The sequence below is a fragment of the Alosa sapidissima genome, chromosome 14, assembly GCF_018492685.1.
Source record: "Alosa sapidissima isolate fAloSap1 chromosome 14, fAloSap1.pri, whole genome shotgun sequence".
Lineage (NCBI taxonomy): Eukaryota > Metazoa > Chordata > Actinopteri > Clupeiformes > Clupeidae > Alosa > Alosa sapidissima.
In genome coordinates this window covers 22,551,232-22,571,244 of record NC_055970.1, presented here as the reverse complement: position 1 = coordinate 22,571,244, position 20,013 = coordinate 22,551,232, and the positions used below count along the sequence as shown (strand labels likewise).

Sequence of the window (20,013 nt, the reverse complement as noted above, 5' to 3'; positions counted from 1 at the left end):
GGCCATTGAGTCTAAATGCTTGATAATGTGTGGACTCATAGCTAGCTTTGATCTTAATGATTCTGGTGAGTCTTAGTAATCCTAGCTTCCCAAGAGCTATTGGTGCTAGGGTGCTCCTGGCAACGAACAGACTGAATATTTTGTTGTTCTGTCATGCTGTGGTACAAAATGCTGTGATACAAAATTTAGTGTTTATGAAACCATAAAACACTGCAATGCCTGAGAAACATAAATGTGTCGAAAGAGGAGTTTACTGGAGCAACACAGATGTATAAACTTCAGATTTTATTTAAAGTGCCAACATAAGGGAATAACATTTCGACGTTCTGCCACGTCTTCGTCAGAGTCTAGTATGGCAAGCATAGGTAGTGGTACCTTATTAAGCTAAACAGGAACATCTGACAGGCATAGTTCGAATTACAGGGGGTACTGGGGGGTACTATACCCCCCAATTAAGACCCAGTAACCTACCCCCCAAAGAGACAGAAATATCAGTTTTGGGGGGTCAGATAATTTTTCTGATATTGTGAAAAAATATCATTACAGTTAGGCTACAATACAAGTCAACTCCTGTTTTCACTGTATAGCTGGGAAGGAATATGTGAAAAATCATGAAGATTGGGCACTTCTGGATAAGTTTTGATTTTTGGCAGGGTGTTAGGTATAGGCCTAAGGTTGGCAGTTATCCATAATCCAAAATGGCCCCCGCCGAAAAGAGAAAAGGTTATATCTCAGCTTCCTTTAGTCTTAAATTGTTGTATAATGTATTTTCTCTACTTTGTTTGATACAAGGAATCCAATTTTGATATTTTCTTCTTATTTTAAGTCCATTTCCATGTTAAATCTAGTATCATAGTCATATTTAGCTCATAAACTGTCAATATCTTTAAAAAAGTCACATTCAAATATTACTCAGGTCCGTAGACCCATATTTTACCTCCAAGGTATGCTTTTCTTTGTTAATTGGACATGTTGTGGCCAAAAGGACCATTGTTGAGGCCTTAAATAAACACACATTCAGAACTATGCCACAGTGAAGAGTTACAGTATATTAGGCTTTTCACCATGTTAAGGATCAATATTACATTTTAGTCAAATAACACAAAAAAAACAATTCATACTTATGTGACGGGTGGGAAAGGGATAAGCCGTTGATGCACCTGATTTCATTGCGATCAGTTTTAGGGAGTCACATGACGTTTCATCTCAGATGACCGGATGTAACGCAGGTAGGCCTACCTCGCAGTCACTCTTTCTTTTCAAACCAGATGGTGCGTCTAATGCAGCGGTGAGAGCACTGTTTATCGCGTTTGAACTTTGCCAGCGGTGATCCAACACGAAGCGGGTAAGGAAAGCGTTTTTGGCTTAATTGTTTGAGGCAGAGATCAACCAATACACATGGACGGATTATGAACTTTTGGGCCCCTGGGCCTAGATATATTAAGGGCCCCCCACTAATTGTCGCGTATGTGGGAGGGTGGGTTTGGGGGTCCTCCCTCAGAATTTTTTTAATATGTTTGATGTGATTTCCTGTATTCTTGTGCATTTTGGGGCCAATACTAAATTCAATCAGATTCATAGCCTACATCCTGATTTGTTGATATTGAGGCAATATATATGATATATATATGATATTTCAGGGCCCCCTGACCTCTTGGGCCCCTGGGCCTGGGCCCGGTAGGCCCGTGCAGTAATCCATCCCTGCCAATACAGGCCATAAGCTTACAAACTTTGTGATGTGTTAAACATTATAGTGTTTCAGTCGTCTGGTGCCTGGTCGTCATCATCGGCTGTGGTACATACATGGTGCGTCGATATTCAGGTATTAAAATATTTTATTGTCCGTCTGTTTAGTGCGGCTTCGCTATAACTAATGTGTGTTGATATTGTAGCTCCCTCGTTCGCGTTGTGTCCGAACAGGGTGGCTGTCTAGCTGCATGAGTGTTTGTTGAAGATTCTATTAACTTAAAATGTTATGTATTTTAAAGTGTAACCCATTAATCTTAAGATAAGAAAGGTACGTGCTGTTGTGGGTTGAATATGCACTCATTGTCTTTGTAGTGTCCATGTGGAAATGTTGGTTCCAGTCTACATAATATGAGAACATTACAAAGGTTATCAGGTATTAATTGATTAAATTCTCAACCATATATCATGTTACTTCAGTCGGTTGAATGGGCATGGGATTAATGTGATCTTTTTTATTTTCAGGAGCAAGTTGTAGCCACTGTTTTCCCCTTATGTAAAACATGACATGTCAGTGGGTTAAAGTTATGTTGTAGGTAGCTGTAGCTCTTATAAGTGTGTAAAACCACTTCCAAGTTTGTGTGTTAATTTATTCTCTTGCTGTGTAGGGCGAGGCCTGCTCTTTCCCTTTCATTCCTTTGTGAGCTGGGGCTGGGAGAACACAGAGGGTAGCATACTCTGTTCTGCCTCCAGCCTAGTCAGTGTTGCTGCAGTGAGGCCTATACTAAGTCTGTGTGTGTAGTGACATTTTTGGTTGTGTTGCAGTTTGTAGTGGATTGTTGCCTATGTGCGGTGTATATTTGAACTAATTGTAGCACTCCTATAGTAGTATATAGCTACCTGTGTGTAGTGATCAATCTTAGGTATAGTATAGCTAACTGCTGTGTGAATGTGGCTAGGCCAGTTATATCCCTGCTAGGGTAGGCTATGTATTTGTCTAGTCCTCTGGGTGATTCCATCCTCAGCTGGCACCCTCGCCCTTATTGAAGTGATTGTGCCCTCTTTTGGGGTGATTATATTTATTCTGTTTCTTTTCTTATTTGGTAGCAAGCATAGAGAGAGATAGATAGATAGATAGATAGATACAGTAGATAGATAGATAGATAGATACTTTATTGATCCATAGGGGAAATTCATAGTAGCCTATCTGCAGTGTATGCACATTGACATAACGTTATGTATATTGTATGTGGAAATATTTAAGAATACTGGTTATGTAACAACTCCTTCTCTGCTTCAACTAAAGTATTTATAAATATTTATATATTTCTGCTACAAACAAATCAGACATTAAAGTGCATTATTTTTGTACACTGGCTACTCCCTCATTCATTCAATTGAATACCCGATAGTGGGGAACACTTAGTTTCCATATTGATCTATTAACTTTGGCCCCTAGTGGTGGTGCTAGTGTGGTTAGGTTACACTTAAACCAGAGACGTTCTAATGAGGAGACACAGCACTCAAAAAATCCTCCATAGAAATGCATGAGCTTAGTTTGTAACGGCAATATGGCAGTTGTTACACAAATCACACCCCTTCCGCGGCAAAATGTTGACATGTGAATACATTGAGCCAATCATGTGCTGTGTTGTGAATACATTGAGCCAATAATGTGGTGTGTTGTGAAGACATCGTGCCAGTCATGTGTTGAGATCTCACCGCTGGGATATTGACCGTTTATGAGCTAAATATGACTATGATACTAGATTTAACATGGAAATAGACTTCAAATAAGAAGAACATATCAAAATTGGATTCCTTGTATCAAACAAAGTAGAGAAAATACATTATACAACAATTTAAGACTAAAGGAAGCTGAAAAATTACCCTTTTCTCTATTTGGCGGGGGCCATTTTGGATTTTATGGATAACTGCCACTAGGGGTGCCACCCCAACTTGTATCCATGGATTTTTGAAAACCTTAGGCCTATACCTAACACCCTGCCAAACATCAAAAACTTATCCAGAAGTGCTCAATTATTATTAATTGCATCCTAGCTAGTAGGAATATTTATGTATATGTAAAGCGATTCCAGACACCCCTATTGTGGACGGTACCATGTTTAACCACCGTGGCGCTAGAAGCAACGGAGATAGAGAATGACTAAACACTGTAAATTCCTCCAGTAGGCCTAGGCTAAATTCGGTTTGCTGCGTCTATGGTTTGCTGCTGATGCATGGGTAAATGTAAGTTGCTAGCAGACGTCTAGCTTGTTGAAAATGTGTTATTTTACAACCTTCATTTATTAACATGTTTTGTTCTTTCATAGCTCATGTCACGTCTTCATACATTGAAATACCGGCTAGTTACCTGCTACTTAAAGTGGACCTTGGTTAGTTAGCAAGGTTAGTTAGCAAGATAATTCTATTTAAATCAAGCTTTGCATTGTGGTGAGGTAAAATCGATTGTCATTTCCAAGATAAACTCCATAGCCTAGGTGTCCATTCTCATTTTATCTTGAATAAATTATTGTGCCCTTTGAAATGAGTTTGGCACCAATCCTGTGTTGTTTTTATGTTATGCACAAGAGGGTCTGATAAGCCTACATAACATCAGTGAAACCTGTGGAAACATAAAAAGAGCCAAGTAGCCTAGGCTAAATAGTACATGCTAGTATTTGAATTTGTTTTTAATTGGTTAGTATTATTTTTACATTCTATTATTTCATATTTTTAGTTTAATAAATGTAGTTTCATCTAAGAACCCTAATACTATCGCTCTGTAGTTCTTCTGTGGTACTATGTTTTTTCATAGCTCCTTAATCACATTAAAGATTGCTCAGGTTTCACATATCTCCAAGTAATTGTGTTGATTTGACACTGACTACCATAGACTATAATGGAAAATTGGTTTCTGTTTATATAGTAGGCCTATATGAGAGGGTTGGGTCTTACCTCCAGGTCTTGTGAAATCTAAAAATAAACCAAATCAATATTTCATGAAATAGGCAATAGGCTTCTTGTATAAAGAAAGGTATTACTAGTAATTGTAAAGTACTTTACTAGTAATTAGAATGGTATTTCAGTGCACTTAACATCTAACTTTTGGGAGTTGACAGTTCTCTTTTGATATATAATAACAATGAGATATTCTGTAGCCTACTGATTATCAGTTTGTCGCATGTTTAGACCTTGTATGTGTGTTGCACAACATATGTTGCACTTGGCGATCATGGTGGGGATTGATATGGTAGTGGACCATGATGGTCATAGAAGAAGTGAAGGAGCAGTACCCCCCAATTATGGTGGGGTAATTTGCACTCTGCTGACAGGTGTGCCTCAATCTTCCCATGGCTACCAAAGACATAGGCTGCACTCAGAACATTAACAGCCCTTAGGGGTGTAGGCATAACAAATAATTATACTAACAGGGACACTATTACATAGAGAAAATAGACATAGAAATCACATAAATGTGTGTGTGTGTGTGTGCCTTGTGTCCACTCAGTACTGAGGAGAGCACATTCCCTCATGTCAAGAAATTCATGATTCATGTGATGCACTAAAATGTTTGTTGTGATTTTCATTTCATACATAGATGTTCTAAGCGAACATATGTACTCTTCTGGAATGAGTTGCAGAATGCAGAATGTGCTATACTGTGATGATTCTGTCATCAGATGGTCATTATGTCCACTTACCGTAAAGGTTTTGGACAGAAGAGTGGTAGACATGGATTCACTATAAATCCTGGCCTGAGACATGTCATAGCACAGAATGCCATATGACTACGAGAAAAGGTCTTGGTTGCTTATTGCTCTGGTCTTAGAATGAATATGTTGACTGCCTTGCCTCATTTCTGTCATTGCTGTTAGTGCTTGCTGTCATTACACTTTTATGTACATGTATATTTATTCAACAGGTGATTTTATCTGTTAATTCAAACACATGGTCCTGCTGGTGTCAGCACTCTGCTGTTCTTGTTGAGCTGTCAGAACTCATTTAGTGTCAGATGTGCTTGAGTACAAGTTCCTGACTAATCTACTGAACTCAGCGTCGTGTTCCTCGTCTTTGGCGGGGTGTTGATTTTTTTTTTCCAGGCATCACCACAGTCCTGACCATGACCACCCTGAGCATCAGTGCCCGCCACTCGCTGCCCAAGGTCTCCTACGCCACGGCCATGGACTGGTTTATCGCCGTCTGCTTTGCCTTTGTCTTCTCCGCCCTCATCGAGTTCGCCGCCGTCAACTACTTCACCAATGCGCAAGCGGAGCGGGCCAAGAGGAAGCTGGCCAAACAGTGCCCGGTGCATTCAGCTGAGGCAAAAGCCAAGGACAAAGACACGGAGGAGGTTCTGCAGGTGAGAGCCCCTAAGATTACAGATCATACGATTACAGAGGAGTGACCAGATGTTGTGTGAGTTCAATCTGGAGCAGAGGCTAAAAGACACATGCGTGACGCTGCTGTGTTGAATTATCTTTCTAAAATGGATAGTTCCGGTCTTTGGCTGTGCTTGGCTGAATTGCACTGCCATTGAAGCCCAAAGCCCAACGCAACCCTTCACGTTGACCACATATCATTATGTGTGAATTGATACAAAAGTTAGAGTCGCTGCGTCTTGGTGTTGCTTGGCAACCATTCTGATAAAAGAAATATGTTTCTTGGCGGAAGAATGATTATCTATGAATAAATCATGGAATTTCTTACTGCTCATTGCCTTTATTTTAAGGTATATGTAGTATTTTTTCTTTGCGTCTTGCCAAAAAAACACCTTTTAGCTGTTCTAAAATCACTGGAACCTACGGCCCCTTGGAGCGTAGTGCAAATTATTCTCATGCAAAAGGCATTATCATGCAGATGTTAGAGATTTATTGTTTATGTGTGTTAATAATAATCATCAGCAGTGTGGCTCAGTGACAATAACATGGTTCCTGTACCTAATCGGTAAAGCAAGATGCACACACAGTAAAACAAAAAGTTTCATAGCCAATAGATGCCATGCTAATGAAAAAATATATAACTACACAGAATGTCACTGTAAGCCACTTTAAAAAAAGAAAAAAAAAGCACACACAAATGGAAACAGAACGCTAATGAAAACAGAAGTAAATATGCTTACATATGCTCTTTTTCTCTAATATTCTGAGCATATTAATAAAACACAACCCCCTAGTGAGCACAGTTTCCTATGTGAAGCTTTTTATTCTTTCTATGAAGACCAACGTGAACCTCTCCATGTCGTACATAAGTTTCTCTGCTGTCATGAGTGGTCATGAAGCTTGTGGGACTTGTCATTTGGTGGCCCTAATAGGATTGTAAAGGTCTTATAATTAAAGGCGACACGAAAAGCGTTACCTTTTAGCTCTAATGCAATGTGAAATTACAAGAGAGCAGCATATTTAGGGCATGCATGACATATTTAGACTTTTGAAGGGATAATATCTCTCTAAGCTGCAGGCGCAGGATTAGAAGTGGCATGCACTGACAGCTGTGGGCCCGTACCTGAGCGGACATGGTGGTGAGAGATCCTTTCTGACAGGAAGTACATTTTGCTCTTTTGCTGCTGTGTCTCTCTCTCTCTCTCTCTCTCTCTCTCTCTCTCTCTCTCTCTCTCTCTCTCTAATTATGCCTTTGCTTTTGAGTGAGTGTGTGCAGTTTGAGAGCAAATCTATTTTAGAAAAAAAAAAAAGGTATTTGGACTGCGGTAATGCAACATGTTTTTAGACAAATGCACTTGTGTACTTGTGTCTCATATTAGGTATATACAGAAGTGTGTGAATTGGAACACAGCCATGGGTTCACACTGGGGTCACAGTGATGCCAATGTTGTTGTCAGAGGTTATATATGGGGGCCCTGTGAGAAGAAACGTATGCACACTTTGTCATGGCAACTATGCCATAGTAGGGGGACCAAAGGGCACCAACCGTACCTGCGTATGTAACATGTCCTCCAGGACACAGGGCTTGAGACTAGCATGTAATATCGGTGGGATGCTGTTCATTTGTGGTACATGCTAAGAGATTTATATTTTCTCCATAGACAGGTCCTGGAGTTGAATTTCTCATTTTGACTGTTACAGCCAGACAGTCAGAACACCATGTTTAACAGATATATAATATCCTAAAGAATACCTCTACCCTGGTGATAAATCCTGCAAAAGCAGCGCAGCGCAGCACAGCACAGCGTGCCGAATGTTCCAGGCACATACATTCAGGTGAACCGTCCCAGCTGTCTGTATGCACGCCATGTGTAATCCAACGCAAGGGCTTAAAGATATTATCCCCTCAGAAAATCTAAGCACAGTATGCACGTCCTAAAGAGGCCTCTCTCCTGATAAATTTGCTGCCCATTAAAAGTGGACGTGCATGTGGTCGTCCTGTCTCACTTACACGGAGGACATCATTATGTTCTTATGAACTGTGGAACCGGACTTTAATCACATATAGCCCTTCTCACATGAATGACTGCTTTTGCTCTTACTGTACACTCATATTATTAAAGCCCTTGAAGTGAAAAACAAATTCTAGAATAATCAGTTCATGAGTGGTCAGATACTGGCTCAAACACTCACACACACTACAGCATTGTGTCTTACAATCTCACATACAGGAAAGGAGTAAGAGAAAGAAAGAGAGAGAGAGAGATAAAAGGCCCAATATGGAGTAATCGTGTGGGAATGTGGTTTTAGTAACTGAGGTCCACACTGGTGGATTAGTGGGTTGCCACAGCAACGGAGCCACTGCACATCTGTACAGTATATTGTAGGTTTTCTAGAGCCAATGCAAAGTGAAGTGGGTGCGGGGGTGCGAGGGGGGTGGGGGATTAATAATCTTTTCCTAGAGAGCCCCCACCATCACGAAGCTGCTGCATGGACATTTGCTTAGAAGACCCAGACACTTACAAACATATATACACACACACACACTCACACACACGAACATACTCATACTCTTTCTCACACATACTTACTCACACTCTCTCTCTCTCTCTCTCTCTCTCTCTCTCTCTCGCTCTCTCTCTCTCTCTCACACACACACACACACACACACACACACACACACACACACACACACACACACACACACACACACAATCAATAACACATAGAAGTGTGTGCGCACCCATTCACACACTCATTCTTCCAAACGTATTAAAAGTATTGGCTCTTCCGAAATGGAGAATAAATAAATAAACCACTCAAGTCTTTCAGGACATATTATCTCCCTATAGGCCACTACATTCCCTCACCTCCATAATAACTCAAATGCTGGAGGAGTACACTGATGTACAAGGACACAGTGATGCAAAAGCAAAACAAACGGAGCCAAAAAAGATCCCAACGGGCGCCTCTCCCCTGTGCTCACTTGAGCGCTGAGCCCTTTGAGCAGGACCAGCTGCACTAGTGAGATTTTCTGGCGCTCCGCTGCCACACCGGGTCCGGCTTAGTCATCTCCCCCGCCCCGGCCCTGCCACTGAGAGTTGCTTTAAAAATTCAATATTGATAGACGCCTCCCCCTCACGCCTACTCGCCTGCTCTGCTTCACACAAACACCTCCCACAAATGCATTTGTATAATGCTCAGGCCTCCCTCCGACCACTCGCGTTCCCAAAGGCTCCTCATGCTGCTCCGCGTTATATAATGAGAGTGAATAATTGAAAGTATACTGTTTTTTGCCATGATTCTATGATTCAGTGCTCTCCAGCAAATCAAAACCACTGCCTGTGTGTTATTTCAGACATTGATATGTGAAGATGCTAAATGCACTTCAGTTCACTCACTGAAAGATGTTAAATATGAGCTGTCTGCTTGTTAGCTGTGTAAGGACAGCTCGCATGTCTACAAGTACGCTATGGTTTGCTTTGGTCCAAGTGATGTAAATGTTAACATCAGAGGGTGTACAATGACTATGCATATGTGATGCCATCTAGGAAAACCCATTACATGGTGCACTCATAAATCCTTGATTTTTGCTCTGTTTTAACCCTCTATGTTGAAATTTCACCAATTTAAGATTCTGATACCATCCTAGCAACATTCTGGACACTGTCTCCTAGCACTGTGCATCTATAAGGACCTGGTCTAATGGTCTGTAATGGTTTAATTGAGAACCACGCCCACTCTCACTCTGACCCACTCCAGCTCTGGGCCAGGCTGTTGAAGTGGGTGAGAGCCATTTGAGCTATTGGACTGTACAAGCAGTGCTGTAATGTTCTTTTTAAAAGAGTTATGTGTAAGCCTGACTAGCTGACTGGCAAATGAAATAATTTCCTACTCTCCACCCCTGCACCTGCAAAAGTAAAATTAGGCCAGTCTAATTGTTTACTTTTAATGCTGCCGTGCAGCTCATCTACTCTGCAAACATTAATCATCGGAGCATGGTCATTAGCCGCAAATTGTTGGTCTGTGATTTCCATGAGAGATTAAAACAAATGTCTCATACCTGATTAATAGTTTATGCCCAAAATTCTGACCAGTGGTTTCAGTGATCAGAGTTTATCAGTCATGTTTACCAAGTTTTGTTTGGAAACAAAACAAGCTACAAGCAATTGCAACCAAGAAGGATGACATATCAGGATGAAGAAATAAGGGAAATCAAGACCTACAGTAGACATCTAAAAAGAACAAAATTCCTTGTGTAACATGGTGATCACCATTCTGAAATGTATTCCATGCAGCACAACGCATTGATCACTGCACGCGGAGTGTGTGATGTCAGCGTTATAAGCATTTATTGTGCGATCCATTTGTACATGCTGACGGTGTGACAACTCGTAACTTGTGAAATGACGTAACTTCCTTGTTGTAAGAACTCGCCGTGAACTGGGGGTCCTTTGACTAGTATGAGATCGCTTCTCTTTAGACGAGTTTAGGGGGGCATGCTGTCGCGTCATTTTGCGTAACTTCCGGATTCCGAACTTACTACTCGTTAGACAAGCACACTGGACAAATGGATCGCACCATTATACTGTACAACACTAGTTGCCTTCGAAGTGAAGAGAGGCTGTTACCACCGACTCTGCACACCATCAAAGATGCAACAATTGTAAACAAGAGGACTAGCTAACAGTGTCAAGAAGGTCAGGGGCGCGTTTCCCAAAACCATAGTTGCCAACTAAGTTTCCCATTGCCAACCAACTAAGTTGCTATCAGGTTAGCAACTATAGTTTTGGGAAACGCACCCCTGAGCAGTAGAGATACTTTGGTTGAAATAATTGTGTTTATTAGGCCTACCTTTTGCTGGATGTTCTTTTGCAATGTACCTGCTAATAATTCCCCCGTACTGCAACTCTCTGCGGTAACTTCTCCAGCTGACTATCACCACTGCTAGCTTAGCCTACTAATCACATTCACCTGTGCTGCTCTCTCTCTGCTTACTTTGCTTAATCTATTTCCTTAACTGGCGATTCAAACTTCACGATTCCCCTGTGCTGCAACTCTTAAACTGACTTGTCAAACATTCAAACTTTATGACTCTACAGTTCATAAACCAGTTCCAATTCTACTACAAACCACTCACAATCTGATGCCCATTTTTACATTTTGTTTTGAAAAGAATTTATCTTCATTATTTTACTACTTTCATTGACACTGTTATCGTGTGAATAAGCCTTTTAAGTTTATTTAGGATGTGGGCTACAGTATATGAAATGCTGATATGTCGGGCTGCTATTGTCTGATGTTGTCCTCTGTTAATTTATGAGAACTTAGCAAACACCTGGTGCCTGTAGAAGCACACCTGCTCCCTGGTCTTGGCTTTCCTTGGCTCTCCTGCTTTTGATCTCACAGTCATAAAAAATCAGCTGCATATGCAAGGCTGAAATTTGGCTACACCAGCTGGAAAAACATAATTTTGACGTCACACTCGGCCGCCTAGTCCTGTGATCCCATTTTCCATCGTACTCATCTTACGTAGTAAGCTGTCCGAAAAAACGGAAGTTACGCAAAATTACGCAAATACGCCCATTTCAAGTCATCTGACGAGAAGCGATCTCGTACAAGCCAGAAGACCCCCAAGTTCGGCGGAGAGTTCTTACGGCTTGAAAACAAAGATGGCTGCGGCCTGTGTTTGTGTTAAGTAGCTGTGCTATTTTACTCTTCTTTTTACTGCTTAGCAAATGTGAATGTCCATTTCAATTACTCGTACACATTCCAATGCCTCAAGGGTATGTGTTATGTTGTCTTGTTGTTCGTGGAATATCGTGGAATGTGTTGTTTATCCGTTGGTGTTGGTAAAAGTGGTTAGCAATGTTCCTGTGTTGCTAAAAACAAACGCTAGACAACAATACGTTACTCAAGGTGAATACCAGCGATTAATTGGTCTTTGACTCATTGTGTTGTGATAAACGCAAACTGGAGTGCTTCTTATGAGGAAGTGACGTAATTTCACAAGTTACGGGTTGTCACAAGCCATCAGCATGGACAACGGGATCACAGCACAAGGCCAGGAATGTCGAGAATGGCTGCAGATCATTTGTCTTTTTGTCCATCTCTCCTTCCTTCCTTCCTCCTGTCCTAACCCCTTCTTCTAATTATATTTGTGAAGGAAACAAGAAAGGAACGATGAGGATGGAGGAATAAAGGAGAGACCAATATGATGGTGCCTTCATGTGCATTGGAAAAACATTTTTTCCAGTGAAAACGCCATAATTTACGTCACTTCATGTGGGAATAAGAGGTGGGAAACTGGGGGGAAGATTTTGCTACCCGAGTTGCCCAGTTGGGGGCTATGTTTGATAGTTCTGGAGACATGAATGAATACTTATTATACAATGCGTGAACAAAACAGGCATGAACTTTTAATTTTTAAAGTTTGCATAGTAGTTCATGATCAGTCCAGCATTTAAAGCTCTTTTCTTGGTCTATCTAGTCTTCTTATTGCCGCTAATAAATCCCTACGAACTTGGTGGAAACTGAAAGTTGATAGACATGGGAGGGAACTTTTCGCATTGACTGTTTGGACCAATGATCACACAATTCCAACTGAAAACACTTCCACATAGGATGTTCTCATATTTCCTTGCGCATCAGCCCTTTCGCCTCTCTCCTCTCTTCTCGTTCTCACCTCCTCTGGTTGCAATTAGACAAATGAGACATCCTCGATGACGTAGACCTTTGAACGATTTCCGGGGCACGAGCTGAGGACCGAGGAGAGAGGAGGTTTGCAAATAGGCCTTTGGGATGCAGCCTATAAAGCTAATGAATGAAACTATAGGAAATGTGCCAGTTGGTCTGTCCCCAATTCTCTTCACCAGATGGACCTAGTTTCATTGTCGTTACTCATGATGGAGAAGTGACCAAGCCTTTGCCCTCCAGCCATCATAGTCCACCAAGCCTCACCCCAAGCTTCCTACAGGTTCCCTACTTAGACTTAACCTTACTTCTGCATTTGGGTTCTACAGGGTTATGTACTTGGTCCTCTTTATTTCTTATTTATTGTTCTGTTTATTGTGAGGTATCTATGTCTTATAAACTACACAAAATTGTATTTCTTTTCTGGGGATTTCGTTTCCCCAGCATACCCTTTTGGGAAATGCTGTGCTAAAAAGAAAGACATATTCATTTTATTTTGTAATGTAATTGAGAAAGCTAATATCAATTGAATACACTGGTAACTCATGATTGCTAGAATAATTTGGCAGGTAATCCAGAAGACTCTTAAACAGGATTAGGCATCGTGTCCCTTTTACCAATCTTAAACTAAGGACCTGAAAGAAAAGGGCAACTGACAGTATGTTCAGTATTTTACCGTGTTTGGTCATGCAGTTATTCAGTCTTCTCTCATCCCTTGACAGCAAAACTCGGACACAAACGGCAACCTTAGGAAACGGCTGAACAACTCCTCATCCCGCTCGGACTCCAAGAAGGCCGACTCAGCCAGCAGCAGCAGTGGCAGCAGCGGTAACAACAGCACCGCGGTGAAGGGCGCACGGCAAGCCTCCTCCAACACCGGGACCACCGGCAGCTCCTCCACCCTCGCTCCAACCGGCCCCAACTCAGCGCTCACTGCAGCCTCTAACTCCAAAACCACCCCACCCGCGCCCCCCTCCACCCCCACTGTGGGAGGCCGGATGGGGGCCAGTGCCCAGGGGGGTGCGCCTTCCCTCCACAACCTTCTGGGGCCGAAGCTGGAGCACATCCAGAGCAAGATGGATGCAAAGCAGAGCGCTCCTGCCACGGGCGGCACCAGCAAGATCGACAAATATGCACGCATCCTCTTCCCAGTGTCCTTTGGGGCCTTCAACATGGTCTACTGGGTGGTTTACTTATCAAAAGATACAATGGAGGGACGAAATATTTAATCCTCCTCGTCTTCGTCTCGGCGTGGATTAATATCTGTCTGTCACGCTCTCTCAGTCTCTCTCTCTCTCTATACCCTCTCTCTCTCTCTCTCTCTCTCTCTCTCTCTCTCTCTCTAACCTCTCTCACGTGGAGATGTTGAGTTACAGAGGAAATAAATCTCTCTGTGTGGATATGGTCAAACATTTCCAATGGGAGAAATGAAATCATATCTTGACAAGTCAGAAAAAACACTGAACAAGCATTGTTGCAGATTATCTCAGCAAAAATAATCTTTTAGCCTGTTTTTTTTTTTGTTGTTGTTCATCGTCAAGGACCCCCATGCTAACCGTCCCTCAAGAACAAGCATGTGGATTTAATAAGAAAAAATCTTTCAAGCAGTCTCCAGAGATGGAATATAAAAATCTCTGGATTTTGTTTTTGTTTATTGTTTGTTTGGGGGTTTATTTGTGCTCACATATTTATGCCAATTCATCTGAGGGACATCTGGCAGTTTCCTTTCAATCAGAGTATCTAACCTGGGAGGATGCCACAATAGGACTCAGTAGGAACTGAGCACTTTCCAGGTCTGTTTTTTTTACCCACAATGCAACACCCCCCTCACTGGGGGCCAGTTCTCAACCCACCTTTCCCTGTTTCCCTCCTAAATTCAGGTTGGCTAAAATAGCATAAACAAATCAAGGTCTCATCCAATGTAAGCTTCTCTGAGTCGTTGCAAACTTTGGGTCAAGTACAGGATCTTTAAACAATACAACAGCTTGAACAGCAATTCAGCTGATGTTTCACCAGCGTAAGACCACTAATTTAAATGCATGTCTTTTAATTCTTTATTTTTTCGTTTTGTGACACAGTCCTGACCAGAGACATGGATGACTGATGCTGTCTCTATAACCTCTTATTGACTAGAATAGTATTAAGTCCAGCGAACCCACAGTGGCTTGACATATGCTTGTTTGTTTTAACGTTTTAACTTTTTTTACTTATTGGTAGAGCATTTTCTTGTCTTTTCTTTTCTTTGAATGTGTTATTCCTTCCTGTCATCAGGCTGGCAGGTTAGTGAGTATGGTGTAACAAATGATACTTCATACAATACATGTGTATAGGCATTCTGTTGCCTATCCTGATCATGTGACCAAACAATAACAGAGGCTGTTACAGCAGTGGAACCTTAACAGAACTTTGAAAGGTATTTGATTTACATAGCACAAAATCTTTGGACATGGTCCGGTACACTCTCCTTGAAAACAAAGATTGTATGGGATGATATGAGTTTGCATGTTTATTTGTATCAGGGCAGATAGGTTTGAGAAAAGACTTTGTACGATGACCCAATCTGAAGGGCAAAATGCCCAGATTGAATAGTGGGGTGAGGGCACAGAGAAAGGGCCAGATTGATAGCAAAGCCCTGTCTACTTCAGAGAGGAAATATTGACCAGGCGTAAGCAATTCTGGTTGCCCAGGAAGTGTCTTCCACACACACCATTAACTTGAGAAACTTCCATATCTCACCCTAAAACACAACCACATTTTCCCCGGGTCCGTCCCGGCCTTGTTATTAATACCGGCCATCGGGTCAGAGCCAAGCTCTAGCCACAGTCCAGTTTACACACACACACACACACACACACACACACACACACACACACACACCCTCTGCAGCTATTGAGTTTTCTCAGAGCGCTTGCCAATCTCGGGAGCTGGTGATGTGCCAGGCCTGTCTGGCTGTGCCAGGTGTGTTGAGAGTGATGTGTCCGGGAGCCAGGAGGACACCGGCAGGGGCGGTAAATCGCCAGGAGCCAGCCAGACCCCGGATTAAATGTCAATTTCGACCGGGCGATGGGAGGCCAGCGCGGAGCTTTCTCCAGCCCAAGGCCCATCCACCGTGAGCGGGCAGAGAAGATGCAATACCAGATGATATGCTCTTCTCACACTTAAATACAGTGACAGAGATCATCGCGTCATGTCCTTATTGTGGTCAATAGTAGGCGATCGGATTAGCTCGATCTCTAAGTATTAGGATGGCTGCCCTGTTGTCCTTGTTAATAGCTGCCTTATTGATTGGAGTACTGAGAACAGTCCCCCCCCCCACACATACACACACACACACACACACACATCTCCCAGTGAGTACATTTAATCTGCTAGCCGCTAAATTAAATCAGTGTGTGTTTTGTTGTTCCTGAGAGAGGATGCATTGACATGGCAACCATGTAAGGCATTTCTTCAGCCTGAGCCTGGAGCATGTGGGAAGAATACTAATACTTTCTGAGGCATCTGCAGGCTTTTTGTCTTCTTTTCCTCTCTGAAACCAGCAGTGCCGTTTCAAAGGTTAAAGTGCTAAGTGCTAAGTAGATATTTAGTGCCCCTGGGGATCTTGTTCCAGGCACTTACCTTTGCTAGGGATGTATCACTTCTATACAACACTGGGTAGCTCATTACCTGTCTTGTTCTTTTTCTCTCTCTTTCGCTCTCTCTCTCACTCATTCCTTTTCTCTGTGTGCACTCTCTATTCCCTCTATTTCTCCTTTCCCTATCCTGCTTTCTGTTCTCTCTCTCTTTCACCCCCCCCCCCCCCCCCCACACACACACACACATACAGATACACACTTACACACACTCATTCCTTCTAAAATAATGCTCCTTCCACAGCTCATCTTGGATACACTCTTTAATAGGGGATGTATTTCAAATCAGAAGACCGATGAGGGATGAAGACGTTTGGGACTATGAGTGTCCTAGGAAAAAACGCGCTCATGGGTGAAATTGACTTTGTAACCTTGACCTACCCCCTCCCCTATCTAACTCCACCTATACCTGTTTTTAGAAACACACACACACACACAATTTTGACCTCCGATGAGCCATCTCTTTGCTTAGAAACCACTGGAGTCGCCCTACCTAGTCCTGTTCTCACACCCTCTGGCCCTGCCGTTTCTCTTGTAGCTCACCTGCTCTGAGGGAGGCATGTCATCTGAGGATAATAGTTTTGCCGTTTACATAAGAAAGCATTCAGCCAGAGGAGGCGAGCTCAGTAACTAACAGAAATATCATTACCGAAGACAGGGCTGTGGTTCACTGACTGCATTCGACACTTTAAACCGACCCTCCAAGCTATCTGTTGAGACAACACGCTTTATTGCTCTCTCCTCTTTTTCTCTTCCGGTCTTTTCTCCATCACTAAGAAGCTTAATGAAAGTGCAAATCACAGTCAGCGAGCATCCTGTTGTGAACTTTGTGGTGGTGTTTGATTTTCTTTCTTTTCTCTTTCTCTTTTTTCCAATTTGTCTTGTTTTTTTTGTGCAATAAAGCAATGCCCAGATTTCCTGTTCCATGTTGCTTGCATCAATAACCAGACTAGATCATCTCAGGTTAGGCAGGCCTTGAATTATGTGTATACATGCATGATTTAAAAAAAAAAAGATGCATCGGCATTTATTTAATTCCTTGTAAGCGAAAAAGGACACCTTAATAGGATACCACTGGACTTCAGTGTTTCTGATGGGATTTTAACCTCAGTGAACCTGGAGCTCTGTCGGGCAGTGCAAGACGCAGGGCATTCCCCATTCATCCACTGCCGCTGATGATGCAGAGTACTGGCAGCTGGGTGTGCAAACGTTATCCCAACATACTGACTTTGTTTTTCCTTCTCCTCACCAAGAAGCATTGTCCGCCGCAGCGGGAGACCTCACCTAGGGAAGTTGTATTGCCCTATAGCTCGTAGTTGTGTGTGATCTTGCTCTTGGACTGCATCTAAAAACCCACAAGGAGGACGAGAAGGAGCAGCAGTGGGGGAAACGAAGCACACAGCACACAGACAGCAAATGAAATGTGTGAAGACGAACAAAATAAGTCTTGTTCCTCACCAACAGACCAGTCTGGAAACACCTGTAATTTAAACACTTACTGTAAATACGGTCATCAATAACTGAATGTGTTTGTACAGACAATACTAACATTCTGTGTTTTGTAGTTGAAAATAATATTTACAATTGCTCTATGCAAAACAATCACCTTAGAATATGACATTGTGCAGGTGCCTAAGATGGTCTCCTTAATGATGATATCGATCACAGCCAAATAAAACCAGTGATAATGTTCGAATAAATATAACCATTCATCCTCTGTTATTTGCTGTAAAGAATTCCTCTTTGTTTTAATAGTAGTGTCCATTTTAATGGTTATATTCTATATCATATGAAGGTATGCTGAGGTTACATGCACAGATATTTCTGGAATTTCTGGCAGGTGTGCCAACAACAACAACACATCTCAATCTGTTTACTTTGTGCTTCCTGCAGACAGTAATGCTTCAGGCTATTTATTTTGTTTAGCATTGTTCTATGCAACCCTGAGTCAATACACACCAGTGCATGTACATACATGATAGAATAAGCTTAAAGTGTGTGTGTGTGTGTGTGAAAGAGAGAGAGAGAACAGAAAATCAGAGTAAAAAAAGAGCTTGAGGGCCTGGTGTAGTTCCAGACCTCCAAGCTGCATCGACCCTGAATCGACCCTTTTCTGCCTCCCCCTGCTGTGCTACTGAAAGAGAGAGATTCCTTCAAACCCAAGAGGACCCCCAATAATAACACTGGGGGCCCCCACACACCACTGGCATGAATCAGTCAGTTAGAAATACCAAAAGCCCAGTCCTCCTAGTGTTTCCAACACGTACTGTATGGTGATTGAGCAACCGAGCTCTCAAGAGCCCTGCACAGTGTGTACTCTGCTAACACGGCAGTCTGTGTGTGACAGCCTGGACTCTCCAAAAGAGCATGTCTGTCAGTGGAGGACAGCCATTTGAACAGAAAAAAACTAAATTGTGCTAACCACTGACAAAAGAAGCCAGTTCTTCTCTCTTTCTTCAACACATTTAAACATCAGTCTAAAAATAGGAGACGCTGCCATGACAACCGTAGTTTGAGAGCAAAAAAAAACTGTAAACAGCTATGGCACTGACAGTTTTCAATAGCTAGCTGAAGAAAGGCAGTTTCTGCGGAGCAATTAAAGTCTAATTAAGAAACATGACTTCATGGCTGGACGGCTTGGCTGTTGTCTCTGACAGCAGAGGGAGAATGGGTTCAGGCCCTTGGCTCTTGTTCATAATTGTTCTGACTTTTCCATTCCTGTACTGAACTGGATTTATTGCTGTGACGGAAGAGAAGGAAATAATTATTCCTCTTCCCCAACTCCAACCCCCAAACACACACGCTCACACACACACATACATGCATGTGTGCACACACACACACACCAAACCACACTATTAATACATACAGAGGCAAGGGTTTATACTTAAAAAAATGAATAAAAAATGCACTGCTGCACACTGAGTAAATATTAGATTATCACCACAATTTGTCCATTATGGATACACACTGAGTTGTCTACGATGTTCATCATGTGTTTCATGCATGCTTCATTACACAAGTTCACACTTGTTCCTTTAGTAGCCATGAAATGTTCATCTTTGCCAGATTATCAGTGCTATTTATAAGACAGCGGCCTCTACTGCATATGTGTGATTCAATATCATTTGAATAGGGCCCCCTTCTGGTTAAACTGATGAACACATAAACTCCACAAAATTAAAGTTCCCATTTTTAGATGGGCATTTAAGGTATTATCACATTAAGGCATTATCATGTGTGAGGATAATGTGTGTTTATTTCAATATACAATTAACTGTCTTTAATCTGTTTATTTTACTGGGCAAAAGAAGATCTGTAGAATGGAAGACTAAAACTCTCTGTGAGACGGCAGATATGTCTTGTCCCTCACTGCAATACTTGGTCATATGAGAGTAAGTGGGTAGTTATTTATTCACAATGTGTTTTTTTTCCCTCTCTTCGCTTGTTTTATATCATTTTTGTTATAAAAGCCAGGAGGGGGAATAATTTGCAATTATGTTTCTGTCAGCATTTACTACTTGTGACATACCCAGGCATACTGTATGTGCAGGTAGCCCTCTCACACATAACCTCCACCCGCCCACACAGGACCCGCACACACCCACCCACCTACGCAT

General features: G+C 42.1%; 1 protein-coding gene across 1 annotated transcript in view; it reads left to right on the top strand.

Annotated features, from left to right (window-relative positions):
• The window catches only part of gabra4 (gamma-aminobutyric acid type A receptor subunit alpha4), a 29,383-nt gene extending 11,268 nt beyond the window's left edge, over positions 1–18,115 (top strand). The window contains exons 8-9 of the mRNA XM_042061886.1: positions 5,790–6,049; positions 13,484–18,115. Of these exons, the coding sequence (XP_041917820.1) occupies positions 5,790–6,049; positions 13,484–13,990 (767 nt within the window). The 3' untranslated portion in view covers positions 13,991–18,115. The remainder of the gene's footprint in view (positions 1–5,789; positions 6,050–13,483) is intronic.
• The last annotated feature ends 1,898 nt before the right edge of the window (positions 18,116–20,013 follow it).